Source organism: Cryptococcus neoformans (assembly GCF_000091045.1).
Source record: "Cryptococcus neoformans var. neoformans JEC21 chromosome 8 sequence".
Lineage (NCBI taxonomy): Eukaryota > Fungi > Basidiomycota > Tremellomycetes > Tremellales > Cryptococcaceae > Cryptococcus > Cryptococcus deneoformans.
Genome location: NC_006693.1, coordinates 692,692 through 706,738, shown reverse-complemented (window position 1 = coordinate 706,738; position 14,047 = coordinate 692,692). Strand labels below are relative to the sequence as shown.

At 46.6% G+C, this 14,047-nt stretch overlaps 6 protein-coding genes across 6 annotated transcripts; 2 read left to right on the top strand and 4 right to left on the bottom strand.

Annotated features, from left to right (window-relative positions):
* Nucleotides 1-628: 628 nt before the first annotated feature.
* Nucleotides 629-3,097, bottom strand: CNH01520 (2-isopropylmalate synthase, putative). Its single transcript, XM_572334.1, has 8 exons — nt 2,951-3,097; nt 2,744-2,880; nt 2,538-2,695; nt 2,337-2,482; nt 2,032-2,296; nt 1,906-1,978; nt 1,435-1,855; nt 629-1,382 (listed from the first exon to the last, which is right to left on the bottom strand). The coding sequence occupies exons 1-8, from the start codon at nt 2,959-2,961 to the stop codon at nt 674-676; spliced, it is 1,920 nt and encodes a 639-aa protein (XP_572334.1). The 5' UTR covers nt 2,962-3,097; the 3' UTR covers nt 629-673.
* A 561-nt stretch (nt 3,098-3,658) lies between these two features.
* Nucleotides 3,659-6,046, bottom strand: CNH01530 (dihydroxy-acid dehydratase, putative). Its single transcript, XM_572335.2, has 10 exons — nt 5,833-6,046; nt 5,697-5,788; nt 5,536-5,660; nt 5,169-5,497; nt 4,928-5,122; nt 4,527-4,891; nt 4,279-4,472; nt 4,146-4,239; nt 3,869-4,107; nt 3,659-3,812 (listed from the first exon to the last, which is right to left on the bottom strand). Exons 1-10 carry the CDS (start codon nt 5,974-5,976, stop codon nt 3,799-3,801), a joined length of 1,791 nt encoding a protein of 596 aa, XP_572335.1. The 5' UTR covers nt 5,977-6,046; the 3' UTR covers nt 3,659-3,798.
* A 211-nt stretch (nt 6,047-6,257) lies between these two features.
* On the top strand, nt 6,258-8,588 carry CNH01540 (intra-Golgi transport-related protein, putative). The gene is made up of 2 exons (XM_572336.2): nt 6,258-6,527; nt 6,580-8,588. Exons 1-2 carry the CDS (start codon nt 6,467-6,469, stop codon nt 8,292-8,294), a joined length of 1,776 nt encoding a protein of 591 aa, XP_572336.1. The 5' UTR covers nt 6,258-6,466; the 3' UTR covers nt 8,295-8,588.
* Nucleotides 8,536-10,013, bottom strand: CNH01545 (hypothetical protein). The gene is made up of 7 exons (XM_024658694.1): nt 9,728-10,013; nt 9,620-9,680; nt 9,528-9,548; nt 9,327-9,489; nt 8,924-9,279; nt 8,756-8,885; nt 8,536-8,702 (listed from the first exon to the last, which is right to left on the bottom strand). Exons 1-7 carry the CDS (start codon nt 9,855-9,857, stop codon nt 8,670-8,672), a joined length of 894 nt encoding a protein of 297 aa, XP_024514609.1. The 5' UTR covers nt 9,858-10,013; the 3' UTR covers nt 8,536-8,669.
* A 178-nt stretch (nt 10,014-10,191) lies between these two features.
* CNH01550 (expressed protein) lies at nt 10,192-12,506 on the top strand. The gene is made up of 4 exons (XM_572555.2): nt 10,192-10,397; nt 10,439-10,662; nt 10,714-10,974; nt 11,016-12,506. Exons 1-4 carry the CDS (start codon nt 10,315-10,317, stop codon nt 11,774-11,776), a joined length of 1,329 nt encoding a protein of 442 aa, XP_572555.1. The 5' UTR covers nt 10,192-10,314; the 3' UTR covers nt 11,777-12,506.
* Nucleotides 11,819-13,811, bottom strand: CNH01560 (expressed protein). Its single transcript, XM_024657661.1, has 5 exons — nt 13,376-13,811; nt 12,489-13,326; nt 12,286-12,432; nt 12,011-12,224; nt 11,819-11,956 (listed from the first exon to the last, which is right to left on the bottom strand). The coding sequence occupies exons 2-5, from the start codon at nt 12,785-12,787 to the stop codon at nt 11,894-11,896; spliced, it is 723 nt and encodes a 240-aa protein (XP_024513338.1). The 5' UTR covers nt 12,788-13,326; nt 13,376-13,811; the 3' UTR covers nt 11,819-11,893.
* Nucleotides 13,812-14,047: the final 236 nt, after the last annotated feature.

Below are 14,047 nucleotides of genomic sequence, written 5' to 3'. Positions count from 1 at the left end.
TGGATGGACCTGACATAGGATATGGTATATGAAGTTATATGAGGTTATAGGTGGCTGAGGTTGTTGTTGGTGAAGTTGTATAAGGGTATTATACGTATGTGTCGAAGGTAAAGGTACTTGAAGTCTATAACAACCAACCACAAGTGTAGAAGATCAATATTTACTGTTATGACTCATCCCCAACAAGGTCCGGCCTTGGAGACAAGATGGAAAGCTGTAGTTTAACTAAGCGATGAGATATGTAAGATATACCTCTTGACACTTGTCTGTTGGCATATGGTATAGGTGAAAGTATATGTGCTTGGGAAGATCAGGCAAGTTTATATACTAGTGAGGTAAGTTTAAGTCGAAGGTGGTTCCAGGTAAGGCGAGAGCGACGAGCAATGGGAGCTCGAGGACCTTTCACAAAGTAACTTACGAAATATTGATCTTCGAGGGGAAGAAGATCAAGATCAAGGATAGAACTCCCCTTTATATACTTCTACAGAAATCTATTTATATCTCTCGAGGTCCAGCTAAGAGTCCAGTTCTTCTATCGGAGGTCCAGTTCTATTTTCGGAGGTCCAGCTGGACTTTCTTATCTGAAGCGCATTATGACTTCCTATGATCTCTTCTACTTCATGCAGGCTCAATGACAATATGTATGCATTAAAACTGATTGCTACAATTATTTCTAGATACTGTTTTGAGATGGGATGGGACCTTGACCCAAAAAACCATTGGCTGCACTGACTACCGCTTTGAGGCCACTTGCTGTGATATCAGCATCAACACCAACACCCCAGAATCCCCCCTGAGTCTTGTCCTTTGCATCCACATTTGCAGGAATAAGCTCAACATATGTTGCAGCCTTCACATCAGATCCAGCACCCACAGCATGCTCAGTATATTCTCGGACAGACAGCACAATGCCAAGGTCACTCTCAAGAGCATTAAGGAATGATGAGAGTGGCCCATTACCTTCACCAACAATCTCATGCAATTTCCCATCAACTAAAACCTTGGCAGTAAGACGTTTGGACATTGAAGGCAAATTCCTATCAAGGCTTCGGTCTGGGCTAGGTTCTGCCACACTACTTGAAAGACTGAGGGGAGGCATGCGTGTTTGGGATCGAGATCGAATTGGGGAGAGGTCAGGGGTCCCAGCAACTGATGGTGTTTGTGAAGAGAAAAGATCAACTGTGACAAAAGACTTGAGGACAAGCCGCCCATCATAGATAGAACCACCAAGGTGATAAGTCTGACGGAAAGCAGTGGTAATGTCTTTGGAGGTCATCTCCCTTCCAGTTGCCTCAGAACACTCTTGAACAACCTTGTAGAAGGCAATTTGCATCCTTCGAGGAAGGTCAAGGGAGAGTGCAGACTTCACAATGTAGGCAATGCTGTGTTTTGGGATCAGTAAGCAAAAATATATTGATGGGGGTCACTACTCACCCCCCCTTGCCAGACTGAGAGTTGACACGGATCACAGCCTCATATGTACAACCAACATCTGCAGGATCAATAGGAAGATAAGGCATGCTCCACACCTGGTCACCAGCATGATCCCTTTTAGCCTGGGCCTCGAAGCCTTTTTTGATGGCATCCTGATGGCTACCAGAGAAGGCAGTGAACACAAGTTCACCAGCATAAGGATGGCGAGGGTGCACAGGCAGACCAGTACACTCTGTCACAGTGTCAATGACAGAAAACATGTCTGAGAAGTCAAGATTGGGACTGATGCCTTGAGAATAGCAATTGAGAGCAAGGGTAACAAGGTCCACATTTCCGGTGCGTTCACCATTACCAAGCACAGTCCCTTCGATACGATCAGCGCCAGCGAGAACACCTAGTTCAGCAGCAGCTACTGCACAGCCTGAGAGACCAGGTAAGCCAGGCATATAATACCGGTATTGCTCCACATACCTCTATCATTGTGAGTGTGCAGACTGATGATGCACTTCTCTCTCTCTGAGATGGAATTACAGAAAATTTCAACCTAAAATGGTGTCAACTCTATTTTTAGTGTTTTCATCTATGATGTCTACTCACTTGATCAGCGAAGCAATTGGGAGTCGCTACTTCAACTGTGGCTGGGAGGTTGAAGATAATTCGCTCTTCCTTGCGACCGTCCGCCCAAACACTTCCATGTCCACCAAGCCAAGCTTTTTTCACTGCCTCACATACCTCGACAGCGTACGGCGTCTCCGTTTGAGAGAAAGTTTCAGGAGAGTATTCATAGCGGAAACTAGTACCATGCGACTCCGCGTATTTTTCCGCGAGCTGGCGAATGAGAATAGTATGATCCATAGCAAGCCTAGACAAGGTTAGTGATTACTAAATCAGAGAGTACCTACTTGATTGTTTCATCTCGATCGTTGTTGAAGACCACTTCTCGGAACAAACAAGATGTAGCATTGTACATATGGACGATAACGTGTTTAAGACCCGCGACGGCTTCGAATGTCCGCTTGATAAGATCTGCTCGTGCAGGGGTGAGTACCTGTGACAGACTGTTAGCAATGATTGATCTCGGTCGGCGGACTACATTGACTCACTTGAATCCAGACATCATCTGGGACTTCCTTGCGATCGATCAATTCCCGGACGAAGTTATAGTCGGTTTCAGATGCCGCGGGATAAGCTACTTCGATTTCCTTGAAACCCAGCTGCACAAGATGTCGGAAAAAGCGCAGCTTCTGTTGGTTGGTCATAGCTGTTGACTTTTAGCACTTTTGTCCGAATGGCAAACAACACCACATACGATTGGCGAGACTTTGATTCCCGTCTCGGAGATCAGTACTAAGCCAAATAGGGGCTTTCTTATGAGTCTTGTCAGGCCAAGTGCGATTGGGAAATGGGACAGGTTGGAAGGGGAGGTAGCGCTTGGAGGGGTCGGAGCTGCCAATGATTGTTAATTTGCTTAGGAAAATGACAAGTAACTCAAATGGAAAAACAGTGGGTTACTTACAGCATAGGCATTGTGACAAAGATTTCTGACTCTGTTTTCGATGAAACTCGATTGTTATATTTTTTTCTGTTGTTGTTGACCGAGAAAGTGGAGTTGGGGGATGCGATGAAGAAGACGAAAATGACAGAACGGAGTCACGGATACTCTCGCAGACTCGAAGAGTCGGATGCCGACAAGGAGTCGATTCAATAATGGATAAAGGTACGAGTCACGTGACGAGCTCTTCGTCCACGATGATGACGCATATGCCAATCACTGGCATGGCCAGCAGCGACTCCAGCGAGTAACGAACGCTTACTGGAGTTACGTACTACGTACTGAAGGCTCGTCGCAAGCCTTTCGACAGCGAGAGATTGGCCGATATCTCACTACACTACTTTTAAATTTAACGACCTACTGTCAGTGTAACTTCTAACTAGATCGACCACGAACAGCCAAACGAGCCTAAGAACCTAGGAAGGCTCTGTATTCCGTGGTATCAATACCAAGAAGTCAGAAGTCGGTCTTCAGGGCTTGCGTCGTCGGGGCAACGGTTTACCATTACCTTGCATTATGCTGATTGCTAATCAAGGAGGATTGACGAATGCGTTTATTCCCTATAACGGAATATTTAAACGCCGAATTCTACGTTAAAATCACCCATACATGCTACACCACTATTATTTCATTCAAATCACCTGTATTCTCCAAGACTGGACAAAGATACACTATGTGGACCGTTCTATTAAGACAAGAGCGACTCCATCTAGATTAAGAGACTGGTAAGATCATCAAAATGCATATCAGACGCAGATAATTTACCAAGAAGCGCGCTATAGTGCTTGGGAAGGGCATTTATATAATGACATTTAAGCATCCGTGACTAAACATGAAGTTAGCTCATCCGCTCTACATTGACACAAATTATCATTTGCGCACCACATCCATGAGAAGCATCGGTAACAGCTCGGGCGTATTTGAGCAATGTTCCGTGAGTGACCTTGAGAGGAGGGGCAACCCAGTTCTCCTTTCTGCGGGCCATCTCTTCGTCGGATACGTCCACAGACAAAGTGTTCGCAACGGCATCAATATGAATAACATCGCCGTCTTGAACCAAAGCAATGGGTCCTCCAACCTGGGCCTCCGGAACGACATGGCCAACAACGAAGCCATGAGAACTACGAACTTCAGCGTTTTTCTTAATTCAGTGACTTACCCTCCGCTAAATCGTCCATCTGTCAGACAAGCGACATCATATCCTAGACCAGCGCCCATGATCAAACTGGTAGGTTTGAGCATTTCAGGCATACCTACCAATTAGCGCAAGATTATTCAAAGGCTAGACTCACCAGGTCCGCCCTTGGGGCCAAGGTACCTCAAGACAACAACAGTTTTCTCTCCCTTTTTGATAGAACCGCTTTCGACGGCCTTCACGAAGCCCTCCTCATCATCGAAAGCCCGGCATTTACCGGTAAAGCGCAAGCCTTCTTTGCCTGTGATCTTAGAGACAGCACCTCCAGGGGCAAGATTACCGCGCAGAATTCTACAACGGCATTAGAACCCGTCTTCGACGTACTTTGCAATCAGTGTGACTCACCGGATGTGTCCAGTGGACTTAAGAGGATCGTTAATAGGTCGCAAAATCTTCTGTCCTTCCCACTTGCTACCGTGCTCCTCCACCCAGCGATCACAATTCTCTCCAAGAGTCTTACCGGTGATGGTCATCTCGTCACCGGTCATAATTCCGTTTTTGATCAGATAGTGAATGACGGAAGGCGTGCCACCGATGGTGTTGATGTCTTCCATAACGTATTTACCACTGGGTTTGAGATCGGCCAGCAAAGGTACTCGATCGGAGACCGTTTGGAAATCGTCAATGGTAAGGTTGATACCAACCGACCGAGCGATGGCGATCAAATGGAGAACAACGTTGGTAGATCCACCGAGCGCCATTGTAAGAGCCTAGATATGAGCAAACATTTTTCTTATATAACTCACCATTGCATTTTCGAAAGCCTGCCTGGTCATGATTTGTCTGGGGAGAAGGTTATCTTCCAAAACCTTGCGCATAGTCTCGCCAACAGCGTCACATTCCGCATGCTTTTCAGGATATTCCGCAGGGAAAGACGACGACCCAGGAAGAGTCATACCCAAGGCTTCGGAGGCGGACGCAATTGTGTTAGCAGTGTACATCTTGAAATAGTCAGCAGCAAAATCGTCTAAATCCCGCAAGACTCACGCCTCCACAGGCTCCAGGACCAGGACATGCGTTTCGAATGGTATTGTAGCGGGTCTTTTCAGCCTCAGGTGTTTGGCCTTCTTGGAGGTATCGTCCATAACTCTGGAAAGCTGACACAATGTCGAGCACCTCTCCGCCACAAGAGCCAGGACGGATAGTACCGCCATAAACCATCATACTGGGTCGATTAAGTCGACCGAGAGCAATCAAAGCACCAGGCATGTTTTTATCGCAACCAGGTAAAACGACCATCCCATCCAGCCAATGACCACCAGCAGCCGTCTCAACAGAGTCGGCAATGAGGTCACGAGATTGCAGGGAGTAAGACACTGGTTGTCAGCCCCAGAGATTTCAAGATGGTACTCACTTCCAGAGGTACCCATGCTAATACCGTCAGAGACACCGACAGTACCAAATTGGTAGCCAACGATGCCAGCATTCATAAGAGACTTCTTCACCCTCTGGCCAAGGCCCAAAATGTGTCGATTGCATCTAGAAGGTCAACCTAGTCCAATAGAAGTAACTTACGGGTTGCCTTCGTACCAAACACTGGCAACGCCAACCATGGCCTTATTGAAGTCTTCGTCATTCACAATGCCTTCCGTGGCGTAAAGCATGGCCTAGTTGTGTCAGTCAGTCACAGCGCTTCTGACAAGAAACGCACCTGAGAAGCGCCTTGAGCCTTAGGTTGAGTAATAGTCCTAGAGTAACGATTCATTATGACCTCTTTCGAGGCCTTGGCAGCCGACGCATGGAATGCTCTAGTATGAGCGGCTGGGCTTGCAGTAGCGATGCGTCTTGAAAGCATTTTGGATGTAAAGAGCGGAGTGATAATAAGATTGCGTTGATTGGCAGAGGAAAAAAGTCAACCAGTCGACGTCCGACTCGGTCTTCGCGCAAATCGCCATGTGACATCCACGTGTATGCCCAAAAAACCGGCCGATGATGTGCCGACCTAAATCAAGCGCGGACAGGATCAAATACTCCGCCTGTCATAGGAAGAAGCTGCTGAAAATCAGGCTGATGAATTCATCGCCCTGGACGGCGGTCTCCACTCCTGTACATACATCCATAAATATACTGTAGATCCTACTACTGCTGTTGTCCGCCAACCAACACCTTGTGGCGATATCACCTAATCAGATCTACGTAGCAGTACTACTAATAAGTTCAATTTATGCGCCTAAAAGAACTCAAAAGGCTTTTATATACCTCCCCCAATCGACGAGCTTCCTCCATAAACGGGAGATTTTTCAACTGCCAAATCAAAGCGTTACAGTCCACAATCATAACCAACCATGTCCCAGCCATCTGTTTCTACCGATAGCGCCCAAGCATGGAATGGCCCTCTTTTAGATGGTCAGTGCGGGATGCTGCATAAAGCCACTGTCAGCTTATGGTTATGTAATAGGTGACCACCAAAGCCTTACCGCTCTTCTTCAGCCGTTGACGTCTGTCGACGTATCATCATCCTCAGCTTCATCCTATCTCGATCATCTCCAATCTTTACCCTTGCCCGAACTGTTACGCCAACCTTCTCTCATTTCAATCGAAACTTCTACAGTCGAGTCCGATCTCACCAACCTTTGCTTTCGAGAGTATCCGACATTCATATCTGTCCACAAATGCTCGTCCGCCGTAAAGTCAGCATTTGATGATTTCTCGGACTCATTGGAGAAACTTATAGGTTCCGTGCCGGCCCTAGAGGATGAGTGTCAGACATTCTCTTCGAGCACGAGTAAAATACAGCGCATTCGCAATAAAGCGTCTCTGGTTCAAGAACACCAAGACAAGCTATTGGATCTCCTCGAGATTCCCCAGCTTATGGAGACCTGTGTGCGAAATGGATATTATCAGGAGGCGATGGAACTTCTGGACCATTCAAGAACTATCAGCCAGAGATATAAGGATGTCGTTCTAGTGCAGGATGTTGTTAGGGAAGTCGAGGGAGTTCTACAGCTCATGTTGACCCAGTTGCTTTCGCTCCTGAGAGAACCTATCAAGTTGCCCCCTTTAATAAAAACTGTGACTTTCCTACGACGCCTCCACGCTCTTGATGAGAATGAGCTTGCCCTGGTTTTCATCTCTAGCCGATACCGCAACTTCAGGGCCCAGCTGGCATACATAGAACGGGACAAGGCCGATCCTGTTCGATATCTACGACGATATGTCGACTTATTTCGTGAGCACGTGTACGATCTAATAGCTCAGTTTACGACAATATTCCTCGATTCTCCAAGCACCGCCACCCATATTGCTTCCTTTGCCAGTCAAGCCGTCTCTGAGCTTGTTAACCTGGTCCAGACCTATGTCCCTCAGCTATCCACAGATGCTGCATCTATGTCATCGATCCTGATACAGCTAGGTTACTGTGCTATGTCGTTCACCCGCGTTGGATTGGATTTTGCGCCTTTAATCGCTGAGCCGTTTGCCGCCACCTCTTTCTCCGCCTTCTCCCACGAGATTTCCACCGCCTCCAAGGAGCTCCAAGAACTTCTAGAGGAGTCGTCCAAGCTTCTTCGACCGCCTTCCCAAATTCTGATCACGGCGGACCACCTTTCTCGTGTATTGACGGCCGAAACATCTCCCCCCAACCTTCCCGCCTCCATTGACGCTGTCAGAAGTTTTCCTCCACTCGCCGCTCTCGTGAACGCTCATCTCAATGCTCTAAACAGCCTTCGGCTCCTTGCGCCGCTGAGTCTTCGGTCACAAATATACACCTTTCACTCGACATCATTAGCGTCCGATTCTGTGACATTACTCCAGTATTTCTTCTTACGCTCAGAAGAGTCAGTTGATCGCTTGCAAGGAGGTAACAGAGAACGGTCTTCTCATACGCGAACCCCGTCCGCACCTCGCGTTGATCTTTTGCGCCGTAATTCTGAGGTTCAAATGACTCCAGAAGCAAGGGCGACCAAAAAGAAAACGGCGAAACGCACGTGTATCGCTGCGGCAGATATGTGGTGCAATATTGTGGTACCGTTTTTGGTGGAAAGGTTAGCCCAGGGAGTATTTGGGGACCAAAATGCCCCTATTCACCCAGAACTGAGTCGGGAGATCGAAAACATTTCAAAATGGATTAAAGAAAACGGGGAAAACGGTCATACTGCTAGACTCGTGCTGTGAACGATGTATGTCATGATATTCCTTGTGAGGCAAGCCTTTTTCCATTTGCAACAGATGCTTCGTTTACATGTCAAGAACCAGTAGTGACGGATCAGGCCTGCATTGTTTCATGTAAGCGGTGCGGCCCATCATGATATCATTCTCGGCCAGCCGGAATTTACAAGGGAATCAGAATCAGCAGAGGAAGATCATATAATTTATGTGCCACTAGGTGCGCTGCACGATTGGCGGGCAGAGGTCATGGCACATATATTCAATGCATTGCATCATCATGTAACTCCAATCATTATGCACTGTGTTGATATTAAGTAGAAAGCTGGATATTAACATGCGTTAGGTGCCGTATACATCTTCGTTCAAGTCATCATTTTAGTCTCAAAGTAAGACAAGGTAATTGGAGGGGGCAATCTGATGCCAATATCAGCTCTGAACTGTTCTCAAATTTCGGCTTGAAGACATACTCCTGTAATACCAGCGGGTGTTCGAACTTGGAACCATTTGCCAGTGGCGTCCACTACTTCAAGTATTTCGCCCTTCATGAATGAGACCTCATTGGGATCATCGGGCGAAGCAGAATAGGCATACAGTGCCCTTTTCTCGTTAGCCGCATCGATGATAAAGTAACTCACTTAGCGCGCTGTAGGCGGGGAACGGATTCATCGATTCCAGGGCTCTGGACACCGGTATGATTGTATTCCTCTCGCACAGAGGTCATTTTCTGAGGAGTCCCATCCATGGCAGCAGGAGCATAGCCACCTCCATACCCACCGCTGTTGACTGTGTTAGACGATATACCCCGCGGCATTGCACCTATGCTATTCCCGAGACCCATTTCCCCTCCGCCGTATCCAGGAGTCGAGTCTCGTCGCTGAACGGTAGTGCCAATCCGCCTATTGTGATTAGAAAGTCCACCGTTACCTCCAGAATTGAGGATGTTGTAGAGGAATGTATCTTCTTCAGATGTCAAATAAACAATCCAGACGAGCTTACAAAAATTAGTGGCAGTCGGTGATCCCACTGTCTGACACTCACATTGACCATTGTCAAAAGCAGCCATCCGACGCCGGTGGCTATGTATGCACCTGGTGTCTCGAATATGAATTGTACACCGCCTACAGCTAATGTGGTTGCAATCGCCAAGAAAATCGAGAGCTGGAAGCGATGCAAAGCAAGATCATCCGATGAGATGGCCAGACTGACAGTAAGCATCCTGCTTACTATATCCTGACGTACAATAGCTGTATAATAACCAGGCTTAATTGGGATCAAATCCATATATCAGTAAGTAATCAGTGGATTATAGGCACATGGGTGTATCCACTCACAGCTGAAGCCAAATGTTGAACCACAGAGTGCCAGCGACAGGAGCACGACCATTACTCGTTGCTTGAGCTAACAGTCAGATACAGACAGCAGAATAAATAAGGACTTACAATACTTAGCTTCTGCAGCACATTGACCAGCAAAAGCGATAATCCATGAGGGAACAGCGATGATGAACGTAACAAGAAAGACGGGGTGTCGCATGACATAGCCCGGATCGAAACTGCCGCCACCAAGCATTGCTGCTGAAAGTCAAATGATAAGCTGTTTGGATGAACTCCGTTTAAGTAGGGAGGGCGATGTAAGGTGAAAGCTGCTGTCTGAAAGGGGAATAAAGGGGGTGCGAGAAGCACGTAGAGATGATCAGACTTGGCAAAAGCAAAGAAGAAGAGTAAGATAAACAAAGTAGCTAACGTAATTTGTTATTCGTATAAATAATTTAAATATGCGTGCGGGTTTTGATTTCGTCTCATGCAACCGTTATTATTACGTAAAGTGACGTCCCCTTCAAGGCCGCCACAGCTTCGGAAGCTGAACAACGAATGAGTGTTAGTCAAGTGAGTATAAAGATAATATAAGGCAGGCGGGAACCACGAACAATCTGGGATACGACTTGTTTCGCTATAGTCACTTATACTATCGAAACGCACTTCCATCATGGTATAACTATCCTAAACTACTTATCCGGCTCTCCAAAATGCAGGACACCTCCCCAATCAACTGCAATTGTTGTCAGGTCAATCAGAAAGCCTTATATTGCCCAGCCTGTCTGCGAGAAGGGTGCGTGAATATCCTTCAACGGGCAGCACTAATATGTTTAGTATCACTCTACATAAAGAGCTGTTGCAAAATCTGCAAGCTCGATTATCGACCATCAGACAGCACTCGCAAAAGCTTCTGACCGGGACCGAAAATGAGACGAAGGACAAAGCTGACCGTGGGCTTAATGCTTGGAGGGAGCTCAGGTCTGATGTTGCATCCAGTGAGGCAAGATGTCACCAGATAAAAATGACAATTTCCCAACGTCAGGCCGCTATCTCTGCATGTGAGCTCCTTATCTGCGTTTTAACAACATCTTGACGTTGATCTCCTCGAGGCCGAAAGCGGATTGCTGAGAATAACATTCGGGATCGTCGGGAATCACTATCGATGTTGAAGTCAAGGCCATCGCCCGTCTCGAGCCTACGGGACTCGATCAAGCAAGTACACTCTCAACAACAAGTCATCACCTCTCGAATCATCCACGCTAGACGCGTTTTAGTGAGAGAAGCTGTGAATGTCTTCGGAGTTAGACAACGACCTTCGGGAGATTGGGAGATCGCAGGCATCCCACTTCCAGACCCGGAAACTTTTCGAGGTGGGTAATAATGCTTTAGTCCTTCACTGAATGAAGATCAGTACACCCATCCTCCAGTATCAACGCTGCTCTTTCTCATGTGATACATCTTGTATCTCTCATTACAACTTACTTATCCATTTCTTTACCTTTTGTCCCGATGCCTCCGCCGCCATTCTATCACCCTCACGTGGGGCGGCCACTCATGAAAGCCAATCTTCCTTTCGTTTCTACGACAAAATGGAGAGAGAAACACGTCCTTTGGATGTCGAGCACAGCCTCGGTATCAAGCAAAATTAAGCCTCAAAGTACACCTCCGATCAGCAATCTATTGGCACAGCCTTCCATATGCTCAATCATAGCAAAATCGACAAGCAAGCACAAGCAATTCCTTGTCTCTTTCGCTCTTCTTTCGTTCTCTATTGCCTACCTTGCATGGTCTCAGGATGTTCCCGGTATAGGGATTCGAGGTGAGGTAGATGGCGATGATAATGCTGGCGTCCTGTTCGATGAAGAGTCCAAAGTTACACAGGGCCAGTCTGTTTCTGCTGAATCTTCTGTGACGGAGACTGCTCTGATTTCACCAGCATCTATTCTCCGGCTTATCCATGCCATCACACAATCGCCCACGTTGGGACATAGATCCCATGACCCAGGTGGAGCTCGTACCCTGAAGCATATGGGTTTCGGCTTGGATGTTTCAAAGCTCGTGTCAACCATACTCAGAGCGGAGGAACTCCAATGGGACTTGAAAGGGGATACTGAAGCCGGAGATGATATACTAAGTGAAGGATGGGACCTATTGGACTCTGGAGCGCCATAACATATGACGGTGTCCTTGGTACTCTTAGTGTATCTTATGCGTCTCAAATTTCGCGGGAAGGTACACAGTCTAGTACATTTCAGAGGATTCAACGTTATCAAATCCGTAGCTCCTTCATCACTTGGTGAACCAGTACATGGAAGCATACTGGACGCTTATTTTCTCATTTTCAGTCGTGCACTAAGTCAAACAGGGGTTAATTTGATATAACAGCACTCTGAATTAAATACTTGCCGAAGATGGGGGTTGTCCTTGAAAAGTGTTGATTCGAAAGATGCTCTTAGCATACGTTCCCTGACCTTCAACAGAAGCGAGTTTGAGCCAAGGGACGTTGATAGCAGGGTTGTATGGGTCATCAAGAGTTGCCGCTTTGCTTGCCAAAACTCTATCCGTTTCGGTTAAGAATTCAGGAGAAATGCTTCCTACAGAAGTGGAACCGGGCGTATCACTTTAAGAAGTAAAATTCATCATCTTGACATTCCCAAGAAGAAGCACGGCCATGAACTTACACAAAAAGATGGTGGATGGCTACATGGAGATCATCTGTGTTGGGGTAGTCGAGAGCAACAAATGTCATCTTGGGTAACATTGAGTTGACAAAGGAAGGGTCGAAATTGCCAGCAGTTAATGCATAAAGGCAAGTCACGTCGAAAAGGCTGAGAACATATGAATGAGGACCGCGTATATTTCTATTATATCCGAAACAACCTACTTTGCTAGTGCACCGGTAGAGACATACGCCCCAGAAGTACAAGTATAATTCTGTATTCCACGACCGACAGCAATCATAGAGCTCACTTCGTCATCCGAGACGGAGAGGGTCGTCTGATCACCCAGAGGCACAGGTATATTGCTTACAGAGCAGCTTTGAGGGAGTGTGCGGGCAATGTTCAACGAGCTTGCAAACAGATTGGGTGAATGAAAATAGGAATCGAGACCGAAAGGAAGCGATAGGACGAATATTGGCGCCAAAGCAACGAGTCCGAGGATGGGATAATAGGAGAACGACATGGTGAAAAGTTGTATTTAACAAGTTGTTGACAGCGGAGCTACTGGTGGTGATCAAGCGACCTAAATAATGGGAACCTGCAAGGAATAAAATAGGAAAGTCAATATGTTTTCCCGGTTTTATAAGAGTAGCCTCCTCCGTGTCCACCAGAGGCCCTTTAGCCACATTATCCCTCATTACTATGGCTTTTTGATCTTGATTGCTTGTCGTCCTTCAATTTCTCCTGTCAGGGTGTGTTTGTCCCAATATTACAAGCTGACGTATGTGAGAACTTATTGTGGTCTCTCATTTTTTCTCAAATAATTGTAATTGCCCTCCAGTTCCGCTCCTCGATGTAATAAGTGATGGAGATCGACGTCTTTTGATCAAAGAGAAAAGATCAATGACTTGTTTGTGTACCTCCTTCTCCCAACATGTGTTTTCTGGATCCTTAGGGTTCTTCCGGTTGGTTTGATCGCATTTCTATCTTGAATCCCTTGAGAAGCAGTTGAAAAGGCGAGCAAGAGCCCAACTTTTTTACTTGTCAACTTTTGAGTGCAATCTTTTTGGATGAGTATTATTAAAGATACAAGAGAACTGAATCGGCTTACTGTGACCAGATAACTTCGAGAAAGGCAAAAATATTTGTACCAACAAAGCAGCATTGACGAGTGATTAGCAGAAGTAATGCCTTTCCACCTTTTCTGAACACATTGACTGTCTTTGGCTCCATGTTTACGGAATCAACCAACCATCGACCTGTAGTATTTTATGTCGGTTATCTTCTGCAGTGTTTTCCTGTTTAAATCACGGTCCTTTACACATTTATTGAGAGGTTGCTTCTTCCTCTCTGGCCGGTGGATACATGTGATGTTCAGTTCGATCACTTCCAAAGGCAAAAAGAAGGCAGAATACGTAGCACATAGGACGCAGGACACCAAAACATAGATCTCGTCCATCACGGGCGTGCATGGCCGCACAAACTGTTCACACTACTAAAAACATTTGGAATCGATGTGTGATGTGCAACGAATGATGGATAATGAAGGATGGGGATGGGATTAATGAGGATGGGAATGATGGGGGGTAGCGGGACAAGTGATGGTGGGCGGCAAGGGACAAGAAGGAACAAGGTGGCGTACATCAAGCGCGAGCAGGCTATTGATGCGGTGTCATGTGTGGCTAGCTGTGTGCGTGGCGATGTATCAGTGATCGGCAGGCACATTATAATTTCCTTTCAAATGGCAAGCCCTTAGACGCTGATCAACCGGGAAAGTGGCATG